Raw genomic sequence first — 24587 nt, forward strand, 5'->3', positions numbered from 1 at the left:
AGCCATCAGGATAGTATCCAAAGAGGTTCTATTGTTCTCTTTTTGGATCATTTTGGTCTAAAATAAAATGATGAACCTCAATAATCAGACATGCGTCTCATCTTGAAGCAGTACAAATGTGGTCAACAGGAAAAATGAAATAGTAACTAATGTTAATGACTTCAATGTTACCAAGTACTTGATGTCGCCAATGTACCTGAGCGGAACTAAAAGCATTTTAATTCACCAAAAGTGTACTTTACTAAGTACGTATGTAACAGAGCGAATTAAACTAGTTACGACCCGCCTCTGGTCATTTCACAGTCAGTTTCTTTAAATAGCAAGCCCAGTGAATGATCTAGCGAGTGAACAGCTATTGTTTTCCTCTTTTTCCAAAGCATCTGTTCAGTGAGGCCCCAAAAAGTGGATCTGCCAGTCGCACCGATTGCCGATTGGCGCTTTAGGAGGTCAGTGGAGTTTCCACAGTAAAGGCCACTCACCCGTAGATACAGGAGATGTCAATGACCACATCAATCATGTCGCAGCACAGCTCATACGTCTGCATGTCTACCGGACTGCTGTCTGTGGCGATGTAAATCTTGCTGACCACGTCGAACAGAAAAGCCTTTTCGATCCCTGAATTCTGCAACCAGAGCAAAGACGAGTTAGAGGTTGAACCTTTATTACCAGCAGTCTGAGCACGCTGGACCAACAATAGATCAGATAACTGTGTGAAATGAAAATGTGTTACGTAACCCAGGAGGTGCGCGCAGTAATCGTGGGTATAATACATTTTCTCATTAGCAAATGCACCGTCGTTAAAGACACTTGCCGCAGAGCGACTAACATTTCAGAGGCGGCACTGGATGATCTGTTTACTCTAATACCTGTTTCACATGAGTGCTGTTTCTTTTCACATCCACATTTCTCCAAAACATTTCCAAGAATTTCTGCATATTAACACGGGCAGTGATCGCTCCTCATGATTTCATTACTGACTCGATGCTGCCATCAACTGGCTGATTAAAAAAGTGCTCCAATTTATTCACAGATATTCAGATTCCTATAAAACACTAAGCCAGAACATAAATACAAAGAAGGAGGAAAGGGACAGCAGTAAGGACTGCGTGGTCTGTGTCCATGTTGTTGTCTCAAGCCATTATCCTTCATTAAATTTCATATTAAAACGCCACGCCTGCTGCAGTGCGCAGATAAATTATTCCCGGTTCACAGTCCGGGCACGGGTTCCGGAGTCATCTGTGTGGGCGACTGCCTTTTTGTACGTGTTAATAATATATATTACCATATGCATGAACTGCCAGGATTCGTGGGCAAGAGGCAGAATAATCGCATCTCATACAGACACAGAGCTGTGAAGCAGTGAAGATCACAGCTCTTATCTACCTTTCATGAGTAAAAGTGACTGGATTACATTTTTACAACATCACTGTAAAATATCTCAACACACCCAGAAAAAAAACTGACCAGGCATGTGCACAAAGACTACATATGGGGGGGGGGGGGGGGGGGGGGGTTAAGTTTGCCAAGAACAGCACATCCACTTTGGCATGAGTCTTTAGCACGCAATAGAGCATCTCGCTGTTGTAGGAAGAAAACCTGATCTCCAAAACGGTCACTTTACTGGAGAAGGAAAAAAACTACTTTAATGTAAGTCAATGGAACCAATTCATCCCAAAATTTACACACAATGTAAAAGACAACAGGTATTTTCAAATTACTGCAAAAACTGAAAAACAAAAAGAGATACAAGGTTTTCTTCCAACAATACTGGTATGTAGAACCTAATAATTGCAAGACTTATCCAGTAAATGTTATAGCACCAAAAATAACACAATAATACAATGCAATTTCTTCTGATATTACTGGGAGTTCATTACATTTCCAGGTTGAACATATGGAATGCTCTCTCTCCTCTTCAGGACTGTTTTGAGCACACTGACTGGGAGATGTTCAGAGTAGCAGCTACTACCGAAGACTCCATCAACCTGGAGGAGTACACAGAATCAGTGACTGGCTACATCAGCAAGAGCATTGATGATGCTACTGTGTCCCAACTCATCACAACTCACCCCAACCAGAAGCCATGGGTGACTTCAGAGGTGCGCTTGCTGCTGAGAACCCGTGGCAAGGCTTTCAAATTAGGGGATAAGGCAAGTCTCAGGATAGCAAGAGCCAAGCTTTCCCGGGCCATCAGAGAGGCTAAGCGTGCCTACTCAAAGAAAATCCATGAACATTTTCAAAACACTACAGACACACGGCACATGCGGCAGGGCATCCAGGCCATCACGACCTACAAGACCTCCACCTGCTTGTGACGGGGATGCATCCCCTCCAGACATGCTTAACAACTTCTATGCTCTGTTTGAGGCACAGAACGGCACGACGGTGAGGAAAAACACACCTCCTCCAAGTTAACAGGTACTGTGTCTGTCCACTGTTGACGTGCGGAGAACTCTACACAGAGTCAACCCACGGAAAGCACCAGGATCTGACAGCTTACCAGGCAGAGTGCTCAGAGAATGCGCCGATCAGTTGGCTGATGTGCTCACGGGTATATTCAACATCTCTCTGAGCACTGCAGTCGTTCCAACGTTCCTTAAGTCCACCATCATCCCTGTGCTGAAGAAGTCTCCAGTGTCCTGCCTTAATGACTACCATCCTGTTGCACTCACTCCCATTATCATGAAGTGCTTCAAGAGGCTTGACATGAGGCACATCAAAGACCAGCTCCTCCCATTCACTCGACCCACTCCAATTTGCATATCGCCCAAACCGCTCAACAGACAATGCCATCTCCACCACACTCCACCTGGCTCTCTCCCACCTGGACAATAAAGACACCTACGTCAGAATGCTGTTCATAGACTTAGCTCAGCATTCAACACCATCATCCCTCAGCAGCTGATTGGAAAACTCAGCCTGCTGGGCCTGAATGCCTCCCTCTGTAACTGGGTCCTGGATTTCCTGACTGAGAGACCTCAGTTAGTCAGGATAGGTAAGAACATCTCCAGAACCACCACACTGAGCACCGGTGCCCCCTCAGGGCTGTGTGCTCAGTCCACTGCTGTTCTCTCGACTGACTCACAACTGTACTGTAAAGTACAGCTCAAACCACATCAAGTTCACTGATGACACGACTGCGGTGGGTCTGATCAGCGAGAACGACGAGTCAGCGAACAGAGAGGAGGTGCAGCAGCTAACGGACTGGTGCGGAGCCAGCAACCTGTTTCTGAATGTGGACCAAACTAAGGAGACGGTTGTTTACTTCAGAACAGTGCGAGGTGTCCACCCCTCACTAAGCATCACTGGCTCTGCTGTGGAAATAGTCAAGAGCATGAAGTTCCTCGGTGTCCACATCACAGAGAACCTCACCTGGTCCCTCAACACCAACTCCACAGCCAAGAGAGCCCAGCAGCACCTCTGCTTCCTGTGGAGACTGAGGAAGGCTCATCTCCCCCTCCCATCCTCACCATGTTCTACAGGAGGACTGTGGAGAGCATCCTGAGCAGCTTCATCATCGCCTAGTTTGGAAATGCACCACCCCCGACCGCAAGACCCTACAGTGTATAGTGAGAACAGCTGAGAAGATCGTCGGGGTCTCTCTCTTCTCCATCATGGACATCTACACCACACGTTGTATCCGGAAAGGCCCTAGCATTGTTGACGACTCCATCCATGCCGCACATGGACGTTTCTCACAGCTGCCATCTGGCAGAAGGGACTGGATCATACGTGCCATCACTGCCAGACTCTGAAAAAGCTTTCTTCCTCAAGTGATCAGGATTTTGAACTCACAATGACTGATCTGAAAGCCCCCCTCTCTCTCACACACACACACACACACTCTGGAACTTGCTGCTAATACACTTTGTTTACTCAAGTACTGTGTATATCTTACCTTAGGAACTGCTGTGCTCACGTATTCACAGATCACAGCATGTTAAATAATCTTTGCACCTCATTTCACACCCTTACCTCATGCTCAGAAATGAGCGCTGCGTTGGTGCTGCACTGCCCCCTCTGTCTACTGTGTCTAATGTCTGTTTTACTTATTGTGTTTATAGTCTAATTTTTTCGCACACTTACGTTTGCACGTTGCACTTCGTACTGTCTATTTTGATTTACGCTGCACCGTGTTGTTCCTGGAGGAATGTAATTTCACTCCACTGTCTACTTGTCCATAGATGGAATGACAATAAAAGCCTCCTGACTTGACGTGTAGTGACAGTTTGCTAACCTGTTACCCACTAACACACTTACACTTATGGCATTTGGCTGACGTTCTTATCCAGAGCGACTTAAAATTTGACCATTTTACACAGGTAGGTGAAGGTGGTGTTAGGAGTCTTGCCCAAGGACTCTTATTGGTATAGTGTAGGGTGGTTACCCAGGTGGGGGATTGAACCCCAGTCTACAGCGTAGAAGGCAGAGGTGTTGACCACTACACTAACCAACCACTGCTACCGAGCTAACGTTAGCTAAATTACTTGCTGTGTCATTGTGCACTCTAACGTCATCTCATGATATTTGTCTGTACAACGTTTGCGAAGGGTTTTATGGTCACAAATACCTAAAAAACGTGGGTTGGCCTCGACAATGCGTGCTCACGAATTTAGGGGAGCAGAGTTTCTGAAGGAGCGCTGAAGGGAGGGGTGGGTTTGTTTTGCTGTCGAGTTCAATCGTTCTCCACAATCACATAGTGCTCCTTTAAATGCGTTGACCAAATTACTGTAACCCTTGGAGGCCACAGCAAGTTGTAAGTGTAGAAGTTCTCTCACATTAGAAAGTCTGTTTAAAGTGCACTTAAATTTTCGATTTATTGAACGTATATCACGTGTGCTTGTAAGCAAAAGAGAAGGCATTTCATTAGGTTTTCATTGTGATGAAGGTACTCACATCTGGTCTTTTTGCCATGTTCTGACATCAAAACAAGCAAAAACCAAGTGCAAAACTGAATGCAAATCAGATGCAAGTGTGTTCTTTTGTAATTACATAATAAACTATTTAAATGGAATAGCATCTGCAAGATAACACCACCTCTACACTCAGGTGCATCCCAGCAGGGAAAATAAAGAATTGTACGGCACAGTGAGAAGTCTGCATTTTCTTATCTCACAGGGTAGAAACAGATTACGTTTCATTACTCACGGATATAAAAATGTTGAGTAGATTCTCCAGGGTTGGCAGCTGTGGAATGAGCTTCTGCACAACTTTACTGAAGGCTTCAAAGATGGAGTGATCGTAGATGCTCGTCAGGTAGAAACTGAGACGACAGATCACATGGTTTTCAGTATAAATAAGTAAGTAAGTAAATAAATAAATAAATAAATAAATAAATAAATAATACCACCAATCCAGTCGAGCATTGGAGAGAATCACACAAAGGATGGCATTCATAAAGCAACTCAGGGGAAGAACGCTAATCTAGGATCAGTTTTCATTAGAATTACCTGATGCTAAATAAGTATCCATAAGTTTTTAGACTATGTGAAATTCAGCCAGTGCACTGTGGAAAAAAAAAAAGCAATAAATTACTTAAAGCTGTGCGTTACGGTGATTTTACCATGGTTAACAGGTGTTGTTAGGCATGCAAATGCAAAAACCCTTAGTCCTATTAAACTTCAACAGCGATGCCCTCAAAGTCTTCATCTTTGAGTGGCTGCCTTAATGCCCTGCAGTTCCTGTGTACACACATTCAGTAGGCAAATCAAATCACTACTCATCTGTTTCATCAGAGTAAATGACACTAAATGTTAAAATAATTTCCCATTTATAAATGTTTAACTTTTCCAGATGTTAATATGTAATAAACATAAGTCTACAAATGTTTGGCTTTGTTAAACAAAGCTCTTTTCATATCAAATATGTGCAACAACAGCACTGAGATGCCTCGTTATGCTAAAATCATTCCCTCTAGTGGTTTATTGCTTTTAAAAAACAGGTTATTATGAAGATTAGCGTCTGTCAAGCGATGTAACTCGTTAACAGTGACTGTGACATCCAAGCAACAAAACACTGCAAGATTATTCAAAGAACAGTACAGTGGATGTTAAAGGGAACCCTTACTGTTAGGATCTGTATGCCTATAAATAGCATGTCAAATATGATGCGTAAACAAAAAGGAAATGGTTTGTTTATTATGAAAACTTGACAAATAGTCCCTCTACTAGTTGGTCACCACAGTTGAAAATATGCGCGAAATGGGTTGCATGCATACAGTCATACTCACACTCACACTCACACTCACACTCACACTCACACTCACACTCACACTCACACTCACGATACATAAAAATATATTTCCTGTTATGGCATATATGCTAAAAGTAAACAGCATATCGCTGCTGTCGGAAGAAAACCTCGTATCTCCATTTTTGACATTTTTCAGTTTTTGACATAATTTGAAAATACCTGTTGCGCTTCACACTGTATGTAAATTTCATGATAAATGGACTAAATGAAATTACCCACAATGCCTTGGAAAAAAATTCTGGTTCCATTGACTTACATTAAAGGAGGTAAAGTAGGTTTTTCCTTCTCCTGTAAAGTTACTATTTTGGAGATACAAGGTTTTCTTCTGACAACAGCGATGTTTTGCTTAGTTTAAACATTTTAATGGTACTGGTCTATTGTGGGGGCGGGGGGGGGGTGATCGCTGTGCTATTGTGAACTAAAGGGGACAAATATAACAATATTTTATCTTTATTGTGACAAACTGTGTTAAACATCATCACATGGATATTCTGAGAACAGAGAGCACTGGCCAGCTACAAGGTTCATTACAACAGAGCATAAACAGTCCTACTGCATTAGATTTAATGCAGCGCAGTGTATGAAACTTCAATAAGATGACTGTACCTAAAGGATTTTTAAAATGCGGCACTTCTAATGCATCGCGTCTATGCATCAAATAATCGTGACGCATATTGTAAAATAGTCGGAGCATCGTGATGAATGTTTATCATATCGATCAGGCCTAACGTGCATCATTTTAATAGGTATTGATGGGATTACATGTTTTTAGCTATCAGCGCTCCCTTTAATACTCTGGTATACTACTTCATAGAGAATTCAGGTGATGTGTGCGGTGGTCATGCGTGTGGTCATGTGTGCGGTCACGCGTGTGGTCACGCGTGTGTGCACTAAGCATTTTACACCAGTCTCGAATGCGGCTCGGCCAATCGGATTTAGTACCGACCTTAAATGTATCCTCTCTAGGCCAGCGTCTGCCAGGTCATCATTGGCCCGTTTGTGGATGTCCCTCTGTTTCTCAATCTTGTGGTCATCAGACAAGCCGTCCACTTTATGGATAAAGACCTCGAAGTTGATGTCTGGGTTCACTTTGTAGGCTCGAGTCACGGTGAGGTGAAGCCTGCTCAGCGCTTCCACGTAATCATCCTAAACAGAGGACCAGAGCTAACGTTTAAAAAAAGTTTCTTTTCCAAGCTTCTGTTCAAACAGTAACATCAGAAAAAAAAAAAACAGCACTAGCACAACTCATTAAGCCTTAGACAGCAATTATCTCTGGCACTAACAGAATTATGCTGTAATTTGATGATCATTTCCTATTCGTGACTCGCTGAAACAAGCAGAGAAAGTGTGGAAAGTGCCGATTCTTAACTGTCAATCTACACCACGTTTATGTGTGATTAAAGGGCCCGTATCATGGAGAAACACGTTGTCCTTGCTTCTTATTCACAAAAGGTCTTTGTAATAATCTGTAAACATTGTTAATGTTTTAAAATGTACCGGTCACTCCTCAGTCCGTACAGTGGAAACCAGGCTGCAACAACTTGTATTAAACTCACTGCTTTTGTGATGTCACAAAAAGCCAACAAATATACTTGTATCTGCATATAACCAACAAATTTACTTGCATATGCATATCAGCCCCACCCATTCCCATTTCAGCCTGGACTGCTTTTTGAATGAAGCGAAATACAATGTAGCCAATCAGAAGAGAGCCCATTTACATGCATCAGTCTTAAAGGCACAAAAGCAGCCTTTAATTCTTAAAGGTAAGAAAGGTTAGAAAATGTTAATGAAAAGATAAATTGGGGCCAATTTGTCACAAAAAAAAAAATATATATATATATACAAATTAACTTATGGGTGCAATGTAAGATATGGGCCGCATAAAGGTTATGGTTGTGTGTCCAGTCCTGTTTTCTGTCGATACAGAATGACAAAAGTTACCGTAACTCATTATGTAAATAACTACATAATATTTGTGTAACTACACAAATACACTTAAATACCTCAACAAAACAGGATTAGAGTTTCTAAGGGTGCGCACACACTAGGCCATCTGTACCATGTCCAAGCACTTTTGACCCTTAAAGTCCAGTTTGACTGACCACACACACCGTTCGGTTGGACTAACCGTGCCTGAGCACAGAACCTGAACACGATGTGAATGAGGCAACTGTCCCACTTTTCCAACAGTTTGAGATAATTTGGGTTAATAACAGGTCTGGTTCTCACCTTACTGAAGAAGGTGAACTGCATTCTATAATTAAAGCTGCGAATTCCTCCCTCAAAGTCGGCTGCATCCATAAAACATCTTCAGTAAAACTTTCTATGAATGTCACGTTTGTAAGCATCTATAAACACATTTATAACATGTTATAATGCATTCATAAGACATCATAAACATGGCTGTAAATACATATAAAAATGCATTACGTTATAGCCATGCTTATTATGCATTATTAACATAATGCATTACTGCTCATGATAAATTATAATATAAAATTATATATTTTGTATTTTAAGTACAGTGGAGCGTACTGGACTAAAGCCTCCTCCAGTGTTAACAGTGAGGCTTCAAGTTGGAGTATTTACTGAAGAATTTACTGAATTCGCTGGTCTGAGTGGATCAGACACAGCAGAGCTGCTGGAGTCCTTAAACACCTCAGTGTCGCTGCTGGACTGAGAATAGTCCACCAACCAAAACTATCCAGCCAACAGCGTCCTGTGGGCAGCGTCCTGTGACCACTGATGAAGGACTAGAGGATGACCAACACAAACTGTGCAGCAGCAGATGAGCTGTCGTCTCTGACTTCACATCTACAAGGTGGACTGACAAGGTAGGACTGTCTAACAGAGTGGACAGTGAGTGGACACAGTGTTTAAAAGCTCCAGCAGCACTGCTGTGTCTGATCCACTTGCACCAGCGCAACACATACTAACACACCACCACCACCACATCAGTGTTACTGCAGTGCTGAGAATGACCCACCATGGGGGTCCTGACCACTGAAGAACAGGGTAACAGAGTATCAGAGAAACAGATGGACTACAGTCTGTAACTGTAGAACTACAGAGTGCAGCTATACAGTAAGTGGAGCTGATTAAAGGGACAATGAGTGTAGAAACGAGGAGGTGGTCATGATGTTACGCCTGATTGGTGTAAGCCACAAACTATATTGAGCTGTTTGAGGTTTTCTTGCAAGTTAAAACCTCACACGAGAACAAAAGCAAGGTGAGCACAGGCCAACAGGGGATGTAGGGAAGGGGGTTAATGCTAAGGAACCCATGTAATCATTAACCCCATTAAGGCAACCGGGCCTAGTGTGAGTACACCCTTAGTGCTAAAGTCTCGGTCCACGATTACTGCTCGTCCCAGTCAAAAGACATTTTCTACAACACAAGCACCGCACCTGCGAGTCAATGACGAAGATGAGCGCTCCCGTCCCCCGGAATATCATCTCATAATCAAAAGTGGGGTCGAAGAAGTCAATCTGGCCGGGAAAGTCCCAGATTTGGAAGCTGACGAAGGAGCTGTTGGAGACGTCCTCTCTGCAGATCTTATTGGTGCTCTCCAGGAAAAGCGTCTCGTTGGGGGACATCTTGTGGAACACCACTTTCTGGATGGAGGACTTGCCGCTGCGCCGTAAACCCATTAGCAAGATACGAGGCTTCACCTCGCTGCTGAAAGGGTCTCTGAAGCCCAGAACTGCACAGAGACAAAGAGAACAGAGAAGAACAGCAGTGTATTCGACACGTCCCCATTTTTTCCATCACATGAAAGAAGCATTTCCTTTCACGCCCTCACATCCCTTTGGCAAGCCTTAAGGCGCGACTTTACACCCCAGTGAAATGCAATTCAAACCCTGTCCTTTTATATTCAGAACTAAGCTGTTTAAAATAAATGGTTCTCTAATTTCTGCAAAACGTTCCATTTGCATTTCATCAGATTAGTAAGGTTTTTACAGCCTAACTGGACTAAAACCATCTTTAATCTTGTGAGAAGACAAATAAGTGCCTAAAGCAGGAGCCACCCTGTATGCGTTCGTACAGTTGGGAAGAGAACTTATAACTTAAATAGTTAATATCAGTACTTCATAGTCTGTACATAAGAGGTTATTTCAATATCTAAATACTTTCCAAAGATATCAGATGTGTTGGCATTAAAGAGAAATTTCTGCATAATTCAGTGGTTGAGATGCAAACAAAGTCATTCTGAGAGCTGAAATGATTTATTGTATTGAAACTTACAGACTTGGATTTCTTTACGGTTTTAAACCGGGTTTACAACCTCAGCCACAATAGGCTGGCGTATCTTCAGCTTTTCATCCCAGTCAGGCTGAAGCTCACCTGAAATTCCACCCGTATAAATCGGCATCAGCTGGTCTCAGTCTTCACATATCTGAGCAGTCATATGAGGTGTGCTACTCCTTTTTTGGAACGAAATCCTGTAGCCACACTGGCCCTTCGGGGATAAGACTGGTGATCCCTGCTTTTAAAGGAGGCACATCCCAATTTTTCTCATTTATTTTATAAATCTATGACACTTGGGTGGTTTTATGCACCAAAAATAGGCATAATTAACTTTCACATTTTCCAACCACTATTTATCCTAAATAAGCAGGTTATTTTTGTTAAATGTACCTTTAAAGGGGAATTCCACCGACTTTCCAAAACACCTACATAATTTCATTTTGATAAAAGAAAGGTCATTGAAAGGTTACAATGCTTTTATATGATGGTTCACAGTAGATTTTTAAAGTATCTTACGTTTCAGATTTCTTTACAGTGGTGGTGATAGGAACCAGGAGTTACAATGTCTACAACTCAAAAATAGCCTTTTATTTACTATCCAAAACCACCAGTGAACCTACATGAGTTATGTCATACTAACAAAGATAAAACAGTGACAAACCTGTTAAAAATACATTTTCTTTGGGGACTATTTCGCCCTCAGTGCCCTGCATGTACAAACATATTTAGGCCACTATCTTCACAAAACTACCGCAAAACAGCGTCTCAGGCATCAGGCAGTGAATTCATAACCTCTTCATGTAATTTACTTACTGCGAAGGAGCTTTTGGGACGTCTGGTTCCTATCGCCACCACTGTGAGCTGTTCTGACTCGGTAAGCTTCTCTAGAGCAGAGCGTTTCACCCCAAACCACTGCAGAAATTTTAAACATTGGTGGAATTCCCCTTAGACAAGGAGCCCATGTTTCCTGAGGGCTGCTACTCTGTGCTAAAGGAATGTCTTACAACCGGGGACATCTTCACGGCAGCTTTCCTAAGGAAAAAAAGCTCATAATGCATCTCAGTACAGACACCAAGACGTTTACAAGGATGAGCCTCACTCACCAACTTCACTTAAGACGGAATTTCTTACTGCTTGCAGTCTATAAACATAAAATATCACTAAACAACTGAGTGACATCAGCACCAATACATGTCCAAAGGTTCGTGGACACTCAACGCCCCTTAAAAAAATAAAAGGTATTAATAGGGAGTTTGCGGTTAGGGCGTCTTTGCACAAGATGCTGGAACATTGCTGTGAAGATTTGGTTGCATTCAGCCACGACCGTGATCAGTTCTTGATCACTCCAACTCATCCACAGTGGCATAGCTGGGATCCTCTGGGGCCCTAGTGCAAAAACACTGAATGCCCCTCTGATGCCCTCAAGACATGCCGTAACATTACATAACCCTAACCCTAACCCTAACCTAGAAACAACACCAAAAAAATGACGACCGCCATAAAAAAATAAATAAACAAATAAAATAAAGTATTCAAGGCTCTTCACAAAAAGGGCGTCACAAAGAAATGATCATTTTGAAGCCTAATAACAGCCGATTCTCCCTCAAATGGTCTCAAATTTTAACAAAATGTGTTAAACTAATCAAGCTTCATTTTTCAAGTTGAGAAGTGGCGAATGAAGAACGGCGTTCACTAGAAACGAAATGGCATTGTGGGTGTCAGAATATACTCCAACACAGTCAAACGAGTGCAGCGCGCATTTCCCAGCAAATTCAAGAAAAATGCACCAACTGGAAAGCAGATTCGGACACGGCACAAAGAATTCAGAGAGGAAGGCTGTCCGTGCAGGGCAATGGGATCTGGACGACCACCAGTATCGGAAGATATCGTCAGTCAGGCTTTGTGAAATCGGCTATAAAATCTACATCCCTCTGAATTTCTTGTTCGAATTTTGATGAAATAAATCTTGTATTGTTCAACATGAAGCCTATTTTATTTCGTTTGCCAGCACACGTAGTTACTCAGATATTCACTTCTCAAATGATGTCTATTTTTTGGGACACCCTCTATTACTACAACTTATTAATCTGGATATCGGCTTTTGAGACAAAGCTGTTGTTATACCACTTTATTCTGCACTTTGAGACTATAAACCTGCGGCTAGAGAGAAGAGTCTGAAATTCAGAATTTAAAGGATGGGACCTTTTCTGCCTAGTATACAAGGCCTCTAGGTTAGGCTGTGACTCACCCATCAGCCTACTAGACCACTTGGCTCAGGAAACTCCTGTTCCCCTAAGACAGATTTCCAAACCACAGCACCAAAGAAAGGTTCAAATTGATTCGGTGAAAACACGACAGAATAAGGTCATCATGGTTTTGTCAATGCGAAAATAGGAAAATCTCCTCAGACAATACAAAAGGTGGTGCCCCTTTTTAGACACAGCTTCACTGCTTGGTTCAAAGTTCAATTTTGAGTCAATAACTGTCCCAAGATGCAAGTAAGACTGAAGACATTCCACTGTGTGACCCCTATTGGTGTCATTTTGTATGTGTGGACATGTCTTCTGAAATGATCACATCTTTAGTTTGAGATAAAACTAGTCAAACCACTTGACAAAGCCATTGATGACCGGGCCGTGACCGGTCTCATTATCCCCGTTTACATGCAGCCTCATAATGTATTGATAATCCGACTAATAGCTCAATCGGAACAGAATACGTCCATGTAAACACCTCAATCGCAACAGTCTAGCCTGATTAAAGCCATTCAGAATACATTTTCTATTGAACGAGGTGGGCAATCCTGCAAATAACTGATTAAACGTGATTTTAAAGTAATTAAAAACACAGGCACTGCTCACTGCTGCTCATCTCACATCTGACTGGACTAATGTGATGCTCGTTGTCATGGTAACGTCCACACTAAACAGTTCTCTAGGCATGCATGTCATTTTGGATCGGATTACTTGTAGTGAGCATGTAACCAGAGATTTACCATCAGATTGTTGAACGGAGTGAGCAGAAAAACACACATCAGTCTTGATCTATAGTCAGAATGTACAGGGGGAGTCAAAAGTCACAGGACAGCGTTTTATTTTATTTTTTATTTTATTATTGACTTCATTGACTTATTCACTATCTCTGGGGTCATCTCAAACAAATTGTGTATGCTGAGAAAATCTGCAACAAACACCACCTTCAGCACCACATCATGGAGGCTTGTGACAGGCTAAAAAGTAAAATAAGATAAATCTGTGTCCTGTGACTTTTGACTCACCCTGTATTTAATCAGATTGGCAAAAATATCTGCATGTAAACACAGAGACTGACCCAACTAACAATGACGGATCATCTGCAAACTTTAGGACCGTCCTATTTTCACACCCACCCTGACACATATTTGTATAGCGAATAAATAATAGGGGTGAAAGCATGCAGCTGTGTGAGGAGCCAGCTGAGGAGCAAGCGGAGGCAGACAGAGACCCATTTATCTTCATTGTTTGGGTCATATTAGCAAAAAGGTCACAAATCCAGTCCACCAGATTATTACTCAGGATAAACTGTGCCAGTACTAGTTTTGAACTGTATTAAAAATAGACCAAAAATAAATAAATAAATAAAAAAAAAATCAACAAACAGAAGTCAAACATGGGACCCATTCCCCTCCAGATGTTTAACGAGAAGGTTGGGCAAAGTGACCACCACATCCTGAACTCCTCTGTGTGGTCTATAGGCAAACTGCAAGGGATCAAGTGCATGCTCAGATTTCTGACCTCACTATTATTTCAAATATTTCATTAAAACTGACGTCAGAGCAACTGGTCTAAAATCTTTGAGCTTTGGGGCAACCAGATTTGAGAACAGGGACCACCACCGTGTCCTTCAAACCTTACGATACCTGCTGTACCTGTAAAGACTTATTAAAAATGTAAGGAAATCCCGGAGGCAAGATTTAACTGATCCCCCACAGATGTTGTCAGGTCCATGGCTCTTATTTACACTTACCGAGACGAAGGTCCTGTCCAAACCCTTTTGGTCAACGTCAAAGTGCTAATTATCTACAAGTCTGTAACCCAGTTCCTGGCTTTCATTACTAAAATCAAACGTTTTACAGCGACTATAAACGCTATTAAAAGCATTAGCAAGCTGTGTATCTGAACTGAAACCATTTACAGTAACCTGACTGCTGTTCTCCCACATCTGGAGGCCTGCTATTGTTTTCATGCCAGACGAGCCTGAACCAAGGCTATCTGCAGTCGTCTTATTCTCCAGTTCTGGTTGATAATTCTGCTTTGCTTTAAACAAAATCTCTATTTTCAGCTCTGTGGTAGTTTTATGTAGATCAGAGGCAGTTCCTTGTTTAGATTTCTTTTCCTGTATACTTAATGGACCTGGTCGCCCATGGTTTGCGCACGTTTAATGGTTCTTTGCACCGTCTTCAGATTGATGAAGAGTTCCATATAGCTCTAGACAGAACCTTTCTGAAACTGGTTCTATCTAGCACCAAAAAGGGTTCCTTGCACTGTTATGATGTCAAGTTTGCAATAACAGAAGAACTCCTTTTGGTGCTACAGAGAAAGAAAAAAGAAACCTGCCATTTGTAACTGAGTCAATGTCTATATGAGCAGCCCAATGAGCCCTAAAGGAACAGCCCCCCCAGCACTTCTGCCACCATGCCAAAGGTACTGGATGCTCCGGAGAATACTGGGGTGCTTTATACCCCTTTGCCGACACATGGCATTGGCCCGGTTAACCTTAGGTTAACTCCAGCAGCACTACTGTGTCTGATCCACTCGTACCAGCACAATACACACTAACACACCACCACCACCACGTCAGTGTTACTGCAGTGCTGAGAACGATCCACCACCCAAATGGTACCTGCTCTGTGAGGGTCCATGGGGGTCCTGACCACTGAAGAACAGGGTAACAGAGTATCAGAGAAACAGATGGACTACAGTCTGTAACTGTAGAACTACAGAGTGCAGCTATACAGTAAGTGGACAATGAGCGTAGAAACAAGGAGGTGGTCATAACGTGACGCCTGATCAGCGCATAGCCCAATTATCCCCAGAGCAACTGCACCCCCATGCCACCATCCCAAAAGTACTGGATGGAGCTCCATCACTCCAGAGAAGCCAGTTCAGTTGCTCCACAGCCCAACGCTGGGGTGCTTTACACCCCTCTTGCGGACACATGGCACTGGCCCTGTTAACCTTAGACTGTGTCCCACTGTGTCTGCTGGTCACTACTTTTCCATGGAGATTACACAACACATGCTCTGCACACTTGTGTCAGCAATGGGTTAAAGCAGCTGAACCCACCCATCAGAAGGTTTTTGGATATACATCACCCTGCATTACAACTCACACAGAGCTGGTGATCGTCCAGGACAGAGCCGTGCGTTCATGAACACAGGGGGCGCAGCCAACACCCTCTCTCCACTCCCTCCCAATCACATGCTCCCGCTGAGAGCTTGCGAGCCCTCTACTGAGGAATGTGGACTGCATTTAGGGAGACTGAGGGCCACTTCCAGTCCTAAAATACTGCTTGCGGATTCCGGCTATGTTTATCAGAGCTTCTTAGTTTGGCACTTCTGGGAAAAGGAGTAAACATCAGATACGTCTGCTCAAATTTCAATCTGGGAACCCGGTGCCACATGTAAAGCAGCGTTACAGTAAACAATCAGCATTCTGAACTGCTATTATGTCATTTCATGTGTCCTGTAGCACCGTCTCCAAACGGTAGGCTGAGTGCAGCAGCCTCCAAGCCCGAACTGAGAGTCAGGACCCGAGGCCAGGTTGTCCCTGTGAGCAGGTTTAGAGGCAGATCCAGGCCTGCTGATGAACATTTATGCAACAGACTGTGCTGTAGAGTTGCACAGTGATGCCTGACCTATATATGATCAAGGGTCATTGCATCTTAGGGTTTACAGAGGCCTGCCCTTGACCCCCAAAGGCTGGCCCAGCCTAACAAACATACAGGACAGACAATGAGACCCAAGGACAGTGTCCAGAGCATAGAGGGTACTAACGAAATACGCACAGGCTTTGGGTTTGTGGCACAGAGTGACCTTCCAGGAGTGAAAGAAACAGAAGTAATACTGCTAAAAGTGTCTGCTGACCTCCCTGCTCGCAGTCACAGTCTCCGTCCGCGTCCGTGAAGGCATCGAAATCATCTTCGTCGTAATATCCGAACGCCAGGGCTTCATCCTCGCCTTCGTCTTCGCCGTATGCGGCTCCCTGGTTCGTCATTCTCCGGAGTTGGTGAAGTCTGAGCTGCAGCAGCTCCTACAACTCCTCCACATGGTCACCTGATATGGCCAAGCCATGCTGAACTCTCACCTCCCTCCCTCTCCGTCCACTGCGGCCCCACAGCGGGCGGATCTCGCCACACTGCCGCTATTCATGAAGCCTGAGCTGCGGACAGAGACGTTTTTCACCCGCACATACTTTGCGCTGTGCTTTGTTGGAGGACGCCGCCTCTCTGAAATACTGCAGCTTGTCCTCCGTGGCGTTGGACGGTGCGCGCGGAATCATGGGGAATGTAGTTGTTTACTTCAGAAGCCCGGAGTTGGCGTGTGCGCGTGTGCGCGGAACAAGGCGAAAACCTGACCAGACTGGGATTAAAATGTGGTGAAAATAACACCAGATTATCACCAGAAATGCCCGGTTCCCGCTCTGAGTTTGACCTGAGCCAGTGTTGCAGACTTTCCCAGCCCAGATGTGGGAAAACGGGTTTGTTCTCGCTTCCAGGGTCTACGTTCCTATGGAAGCCCGTTTAGGCCCCTGGAAAACATATATAGCAGTTTAATAAAGGTAAAATAAAGGAGAAAGTTACTCCATAGTCCGTTATTAAGACTTAGTATCTCGTCATTTTGGCAAAGTAAATTTGCCACATTTTAAACATCATGATTTTACTTTATGAAGTAAATCATAATTTAGAGAAAGTAAGTCATAATTATGAGAAATAAGTCATAATAATTAGAAAGTTAGTCCTAATTGTGAGAAATAAGTCATAATTATGAGAAATAAGTCATAATAATTAGAAAGTTAGTCCTAATTGTGAGACGTAAGTCATAATAATGAGAAAGTAAGTCATAATTATGAGAAATAAGTCATAATCATGAGAAAGTAAGTCATAATTATGAGAAATAAGTCATAATCATGAGAAAGTAAGTCAAAATTAGGAGATGCTAAGTCATGAGACACTAAGTAAATATTATGGAAACTTCCTCACTACTGTGACTTACTAAATGACTAAATATAAATGTGCAACTTGTAAAGAAACAGGTTCTTTTCTCAATTGAAGTGATTAACAGAATATATATATAAATATATACACACATTCTAACTACACTTTAACTTCATTATCACTGTGGGATGTTTAATTTTTTTGCTATCAACTTGTACGCTTTAAAAAAGATGGTTCTTCTAGGGTTCTTTAGTAAAGTGAGTGGTTCTGTTTAGAACCATGAGTTCTATATAGAACCCTTTCATGCTTAAGTAGTTCTTTGCATGTTGAAATGGTGCTTCAGAATGATAAAGAATGCGTTGTTGATGGTTCTGTATAGAACGTTTCTGAAGAGTGTTCTATAGAACCGAAAAGGGTTCTTCTATTGTATACAAGCTTGACAGTCTAGCAACAGCAGAACCCTTTTGGTAAGAACCAGTGTAGGGACTTGTTTTTCAACAAAAAATGATTTATTTTAATTACTTATACTTACCTGATACTTAAGACAACTGTTATTCAATATTAGTGTTATAAACTCAAACCTCACTTAGAAAAAAAAAAACTTAAGAACTTGTTTTTATACAGATTTTCCTGAGTTGAACGCTAGATGGAGCCCTACACGCAGAGCAGCCTCCCCACCTCATTTCTGACGTTATGTTTGTTTTTTTTCCCACCCGTTTTCCATCAAACTTTCTCTGAATATTTCAGTGAATCTGAGCATTTCTGACAGAAACGAACAAAACAGTTTGGTTTTAAGAGGCGCGGTAGGTTCTCTGCACCACTCCAACACAAATGTTCTGTTTTATTCCTTCTTTATTTCAGAAATATTCTCCACTTAAAGAGGCCAAACAATGCAGACACCAATCACGAGTATTAGCTTTGCTGAATGGGCCTTTCTGATCTAAAAGCAAAGCACTGGAACACTGCAGTCCTGCCACGTCATTGCAATCATTTAGTAGCTGTTTAGGTTTAAAATTCTTAAATTTAATTAATAAAAAGGTGCATTCGGGATGCATTCGGGATGGGATCCAGGACAGAGATAGATAGATAGATAGATAGATAGATAGATAGATAGATAGATAGATAGATAGAGAGATAGATAGATAGATAGATAGACAGACAGGTAGGTAGGTAGGTAGGTAGGTAGGTAGATAGATAGATAGATATATAGATAGATAGATAGATAGATAGATAGATAGATAGATAGATAGATAGATAGATAGATAGATAGATAGATAGTCCTGTGCATGAACAGCTCGAAGGGGGGGGGGGGGGGTACAGGTAAGTTTTTAGCCTTAGACTTAGTCCCAAACATAAACAGGAAGATTATTCCAGAGCTGGGGGGCTCTGTATGAGAAGCTCTCCCCCATGATGGAGCTTTATTAATTCTAGGTACCAGTAGTGAGCAGCACCTTGTGATCTAAGTAGGCGTGATGGTTCATAGTGGGAGAGAAGGTCACTCAGGTACTGAGGGGCGAGTCCGTTTAGAGCTTTATAAGTCAGTAATAGGATTTTATCATCAATGCGAAGTTTAACTGGTCACCAGTGCAGGGCTGATAAAGCTGGTCTGATATGGTCAAACTTTCTGGTTCTTGTGAGACTCTGGCTGCAGCGTTCTGGACCAGCTGAAGCTTGTGGAGGCTTTTGCTGGGACATCCAGACAGCAGGGCATTACAGTGATCCAGCCTTGAAGTAATAAATGCATGGACTAGTTTTTCTGCGTCCTGTAGAGATCATGCATTTCTTAATTTAGCGATATTACGGAGATGCAGGAAGGCTGTTCTAGTGATATTAGTTATATGTGTGTCGAAGGACAGATCAGGGTCCATCACGACACCCACATTTTTTACAGATGAGCTTGATGCAACTGAGAAATTGTTAAGTTTAAGTCTTAGACAGTTTGTTTCTAGCTGCTTTGGACCAAAAAGCAGAACCTCTGCTTCATCCGAGTTAAGTAGGAGAAAGATATTTGTTTCAGAAGCTGACTGGACTTGTCTGTGTGCCACAACAATATACTGGCGGTGATCAAATAACACAAGCAAGTTAAAAAATGAAATATTATCGCAAACACAATAGATAACAATGTGTAAACAGTGTATGTACTGTTTTCCTGGTGGTCAGTTGCCAAACTCATATTACAACTAAGAACCGATTTAAAGAAATGTTTCAGCAAAAAATCCAATTTAAATGATTTTCTATTTACCCCGATGTGGTTTTTTCAGCCAAGACATAATTTGGTTTCCAAATTTTGTGTCTTTTGTTTAGCAATAGAGCTGTGAAGCTAACACTTCTAACAAACGCTACAGTCAATACTCCCCTAAATCATTTCTGTAAATGCTTTCTGAAAATTTCATTCAACCTTCTCAAACCACCAATGTCTTCATTAAGGTGGCGCAGACTTATCAGTGTGGTTTAGAACACAGTATGCAGTGGTCATGTACTTGAGTTAAAGTCGAGACCCCCAAGGTAAAATATTCCTCCAGTAAAAGTAGAAGTTCCTCCCTTTAGACCTCCACTTGAGTAAAAGTACTAAAGTATTTACCTTCAAATGTACTTAAGTATAAAGTAAAAGTACTAAAAGAGTAATTCTGGCTCTGATCTGGTCCTGTTATCATTTTTATAACCAGACTGGCTTCATGAACTCATTTCAGGTGAAAGTCCTCCAGCGTCTCTCTTGGTAAACCAGTCTTTTAATAGAACGTCGTTAATTAGTGACGCTGGCGTCTATAAAAATGATCAGAAGCACAAAACACTGAAGGTAAACAGTTTCCATCAGGGAGAACCGAGTGGCTCTGAAATCACTTTTTACACACAAGCAAAGTTTCAGTTTCAGATTTATTTACAACTTAGTTCCAAGTTTAAGTTGAATAAAAACTGGCTTTAAACTCAGGATCACAGATGAGCTCCTTTACTATGTTGATCTGTAGGCGTCTGTTCATAAACATAAACCAGCCCAAACTCATTTACTATAAAATGAAATGGTGTTTGTAGAAATTCAGAAAAAAGATCATAATTTCCAAAAATAATTTTATATGTTGATAATTCGGGACACAGGACACTTTTCCACTCAGTCCATTTTAAATAAGCTAGGGCCCAGAGAAGGTGGCAGTGTTTCTGGGTCTTGTTTATATATGATTTCTTCTTTGTGTTTAAGGGTTTTCATTTTAATTTTATTCTTGAATTGTTGCACTATTTGATTGTGCCCTTTCACAGAGTGACTAACTCCTCCTCATTTTTACTTCTGAAAGACTCCGCCTCTCTGAGGTGCTCATTTTATACCCATGTCACTGAGCTGTTGCCAGTTATTAACTAGGTGTATTTTTAAGCATTACACAACTTTACCAGCCTATTGTTGCCCCTGTCCCAACTTTTTTGGAACATGTTGCTGGCATTAAATTCAAAATGGGCATATATTAAAAAAAAAACAAAAAAAAAACAATACAATTTCTCTGTTTCAACCTTTGGGATGTTTTTTTCTATGAAAATGTAGGCTTTAAATAATTTGCATATCATTACATTTTGTTTTTATTTACAATTTTCACAGTGTCCCAACTTTTTTAGAAAAAGGGTATTCTAAAATGTTTTGGAGTATTAAAAAAATAAACCGTACTGTTTTAAAAAGTTGTTGTTTTGGTGCTCGGCTCACTACAAACATTGCATTTTGGACCCCCAAGACAGATTGTTAGTGTACCTCTGGTCAATACAACAGTCTCAAAATGGAAAATCTGGTATATTGACATGTTTAAATTTAATTTCACTTGATTTAGTAGCGTTTCCTGTCGTTTACAGTGATAGTTCCAGTCTTCTTTTTTAACTTCATGCATGGTTGCTGAGATTCTGACCCGAATCAGCTCTCCTACTCCATCCTGCCATGCCAGGGCTGGTCATTCCCTCAGGGATGCTCTGCCAGAGGGGGTGGGGTGGTGGTGCACAGCTGTTAAATAAGACACTGAGCTGTGCGGCGTGACTCACTGACCGGCTGAACTCTTCGAGCGCTGGCTGCTCCTGCTCGAACTCACCACTGACCGTAAGTAGAGAACCGATTCATCCTGTCATTTTCTCTTGTTTATCTTATTTCCGTCTTGTTTAATTATACGTGTTGAAAACCACTGTAATGTAACGTGCTGCACGCTGCATTTGCTTCAAAACGGTTCAGAACTGCTCATTTATGTTTAATGGGCCCTTTTTTTGGGCAAGGAATTATTCTTGTAGGTCTATATAAATGAGTATGAAATCAAGATTTTACTGAAGTCCCACTTCCCTTTGTTAAACTAGGTCATAAGCTGCTCATTAAACCTCTTTATTTTTTTACTTTTGTGATAACAGGATAGACATCTCTGATAATACAATACCACACGTCGTGATAAAATTCTCAGGAACACAAACGGAGCACATTAAATGTGGTTTATCGTCCATGAATGATACATTAGGTCCATTCATGACAGCAGTATTCATTAGCATAAGGCTTAGTCTAAATAAAGACTGGCTTTAAAACACTCACTTTTTTTCAAAAGAAGGCCATAACAAATGTTTTGATTTTGCAATTTTATGTCACTGCGTCCATCCACATCCTTTCTCATTAAACAGGAGTGTGTTAATCAGACAGTGGGGTGAGTGTCATCGCCACATGGACACCAGGTGTGTTATGAGCCGTTGGGAGTGATCATGTGAACTGCGGTTTGACAAGTTATCCATAGTCTGATGGTTCTCTGCGGTCATTGTGCTCACACGAGCAATTGTTATTTAGTTGAATGCAAAGTTTCAAACTGTATTTAACTAGAAAGGGAAACATTGTGAACAAACAAACAAACAATGTTGAAAAGTTTAAGCAGTTGTAGAAGATTTTATACTGAATTAGGTTTATATAGTAGTGGATGGTGAAGGCAGCAGGTTGTTTATGCTGTGTTTACAGTTGATTTTTGTTGCTTGTTTGCTCAAACAGCAGTTGCTGTGGTGTTCCAGGTAGTTGCTATGGTGCTGCTATGTGGTTGCTATGGCATTCCAGTTGGTTGCTAGAGCATGGCTAGGTTGTTGCTAGGGTATTGCTAGGTGGTCACCAGAGTATTACCACGTGGTTGATGTAGTGTTTCCAGTTGTTTTTAGGGTGTTGCTAGGTGGTCACCAGAGTGTTACCATGTGGTTGATGTAGTGTTTCCAGTTGTTTTTAGGGTGTTGCTAGGTGGTCACCAGAGTGTTACCACGTGGTTGATGTAGTGTTTCCAGTTGTTTTTAGGGTGTTGCTAGGTGGTCACCAGAGTGTTACCACGTGGTTGATGTAGTGTTTCCAGTTGTTTTTAGGGTGTTGCTAGGTGGTCACCAGAGTGTTACCATGTGGTTGATGTAGTGTTTCCAGTTGTTTTTAGGGTGTTGCTAGGTGGTCACCAGAGTGTTACCACGTGGTTGATGTAGTGTTTCCAGTTGTTTTTAGGGTGTTGCTAGGTGGTCACCAGAGTGTTACCACGTGGTTGATGTAGTGTTTCCAGTTGTTTTTAGGGTGTTGCTAGGTGGTCACCAGAGTGTTACCACGTGGTTGATTTAGTGTTTCCAGTTGTTTTTAGGGTGTTGCTTGGTGGTCACCAGAGTGTTACCACGTGGTTGATGTAGTGTTTCCAGTTGTTTTTAGGGTGTTGCTAGGTGGTCACCAGAGTGTTACCACGTGGTTGATTTAGTGTTTCCAGTTGTTTTTAGGGTGTTGCTTGGTGGTCACCAGAGTGTTACCACGTGGTTGATATAGTGTTTCCAGTTGTTTTTAGGGTGTTGCTAGGTGGTCACCAGAGTGTTACCACGTGGTTGATGTAGTGTTTTCCGATTGTTTTTAGGGTGTTGCTTGGTGGTCACCAGAGTGTTACCACGTGGTTGATGTAGTGTTTTCCGATTGTTTTTAGGGTGTTGCTTGGTGGTTGCTAAGTGGTCTGACAGCAATTATATGAACACAACTTTTTATTGGCTTAATTCTGGAAACTCTGTACGTCCTCTTTTTTCAGTAAGTGTAGTTTTAGCGTTGACTGAAGTTATTCTTAAGAGCAGAGGAAGCCTACATGTAGTACAGTTGGACACCCAACAAAGGTTTCTTTTGCTTGGTGAAAAAAGGTAAATCCCTGCAAAAGTCTTCTTTCCCATTATCCTGTATCCCCTTACTCTTTATCATATTATTCCAGGTGGTTGCTAAGGTGCTGACCAACTAAAGCCGACTTAAGAAGAAACCAAAGAAGAGTAAGTTGACTTTTTCAAGCCAATTTAATTATTTCCTCAAAAAAAAGCCAACATAAACACCATCAACATCAGAACATAGAGAGTTTCACAACAAAATATATTTAGTATTACAGACAAAAAGCACAAAATAAAATATTGTGTAATAGCAATGGAAGTATCATCATATAGCACTGAAATCTCATGTGTGTGTAAAGCTCACTCCCAACAGCTTATTTCAACACACTCTGAGAAAAGATGGTTCTTTAGTAGAGATAATGGTTCTATATAGAACCATGAATACCTCTGTATGATTAAAGGCTTCTTTATATCATGAAATGGTTCTTCAGATTGATGGACAGTCTTTTGTATATGGTTCTATTTAGCACCAAACCGGGTTCTTCTATTGTTACAATGTCAAGCCTGTATGAACACACGACTGTGTTTTGGTGCTATATAGAATCGTTTTCAAAAAGGTTTTATATAGAGCCATATACAACACAACACGTAGAACCATTCCCTTTACTGAAGAAGCCTTGAAGTACCATCTTTTTCAGTGTGTGGACTGTTCTACATAGGTCCACCAGAGCACATTTTCTAATAATCCAAAGAACCTTTTCTGGAGGTTAATCATGCAGAGGGTTCTTTGAGTGTTCATAGTT

General features: G+C 41.7%; 2 protein-coding genes across 2 annotated transcripts in view; one reads left to right on the forward strand and one right to left on the reverse strand.

The window, feature by feature from the left end:
* The window catches only part of rragd (ras-related GTP binding D), a 29913-nt gene extending 12900 nt beyond the window's left edge, over positions 1-17013 (reverse strand). The window contains exons 1-5 of the mRNA XM_017711267.2: positions 16628-17013; positions 9663-9958; positions 7199-7398; positions 5149-5263; positions 480-622 (exon numbers count right to left, since the gene is read on the reverse strand). Of these exons, the coding sequence (XP_017566756.1) occupies positions 480-622; positions 5149-5263; positions 7199-7398; positions 9663-9958; positions 16628-16757 (884 nt within the window). The 5' untranslated portion in view covers positions 16758-17013. The remainder of the gene's footprint in view (positions 1-479; positions 623-5148; positions 5264-7198; positions 7399-9662; positions 9959-16627) is intronic.
* Positions 17014-17281: 268 nt separating this feature from the next.
* The window catches only part of ankrd6a (ankyrin repeat domain 6a), a 35023-nt gene continuing 27717 nt past the window's right edge, over positions 17282-24587 (forward strand). The window contains exons 1-3 of the mRNA XM_017711263.2: positions 17282-17321; positions 21526-21763; positions 23895-23949. The gene's annotated coding sequence lies outside the window, so the exon portion shown is untranslated. The remainder of the gene's footprint in view (positions 17322-21525; positions 21764-23894; positions 23950-24587) is intronic.

Source organism: Pygocentrus nattereri, chromosome 10, assembly GCF_015220715.1.
Source record: "Pygocentrus nattereri isolate fPygNat1 chromosome 10, fPygNat1.pri, whole genome shotgun sequence".
In the NCBI taxonomy this organism is placed as follows: Eukaryota; Metazoa; Chordata; class Actinopteri; order Characiformes; family Serrasalmidae; genus Pygocentrus; species Pygocentrus nattereri.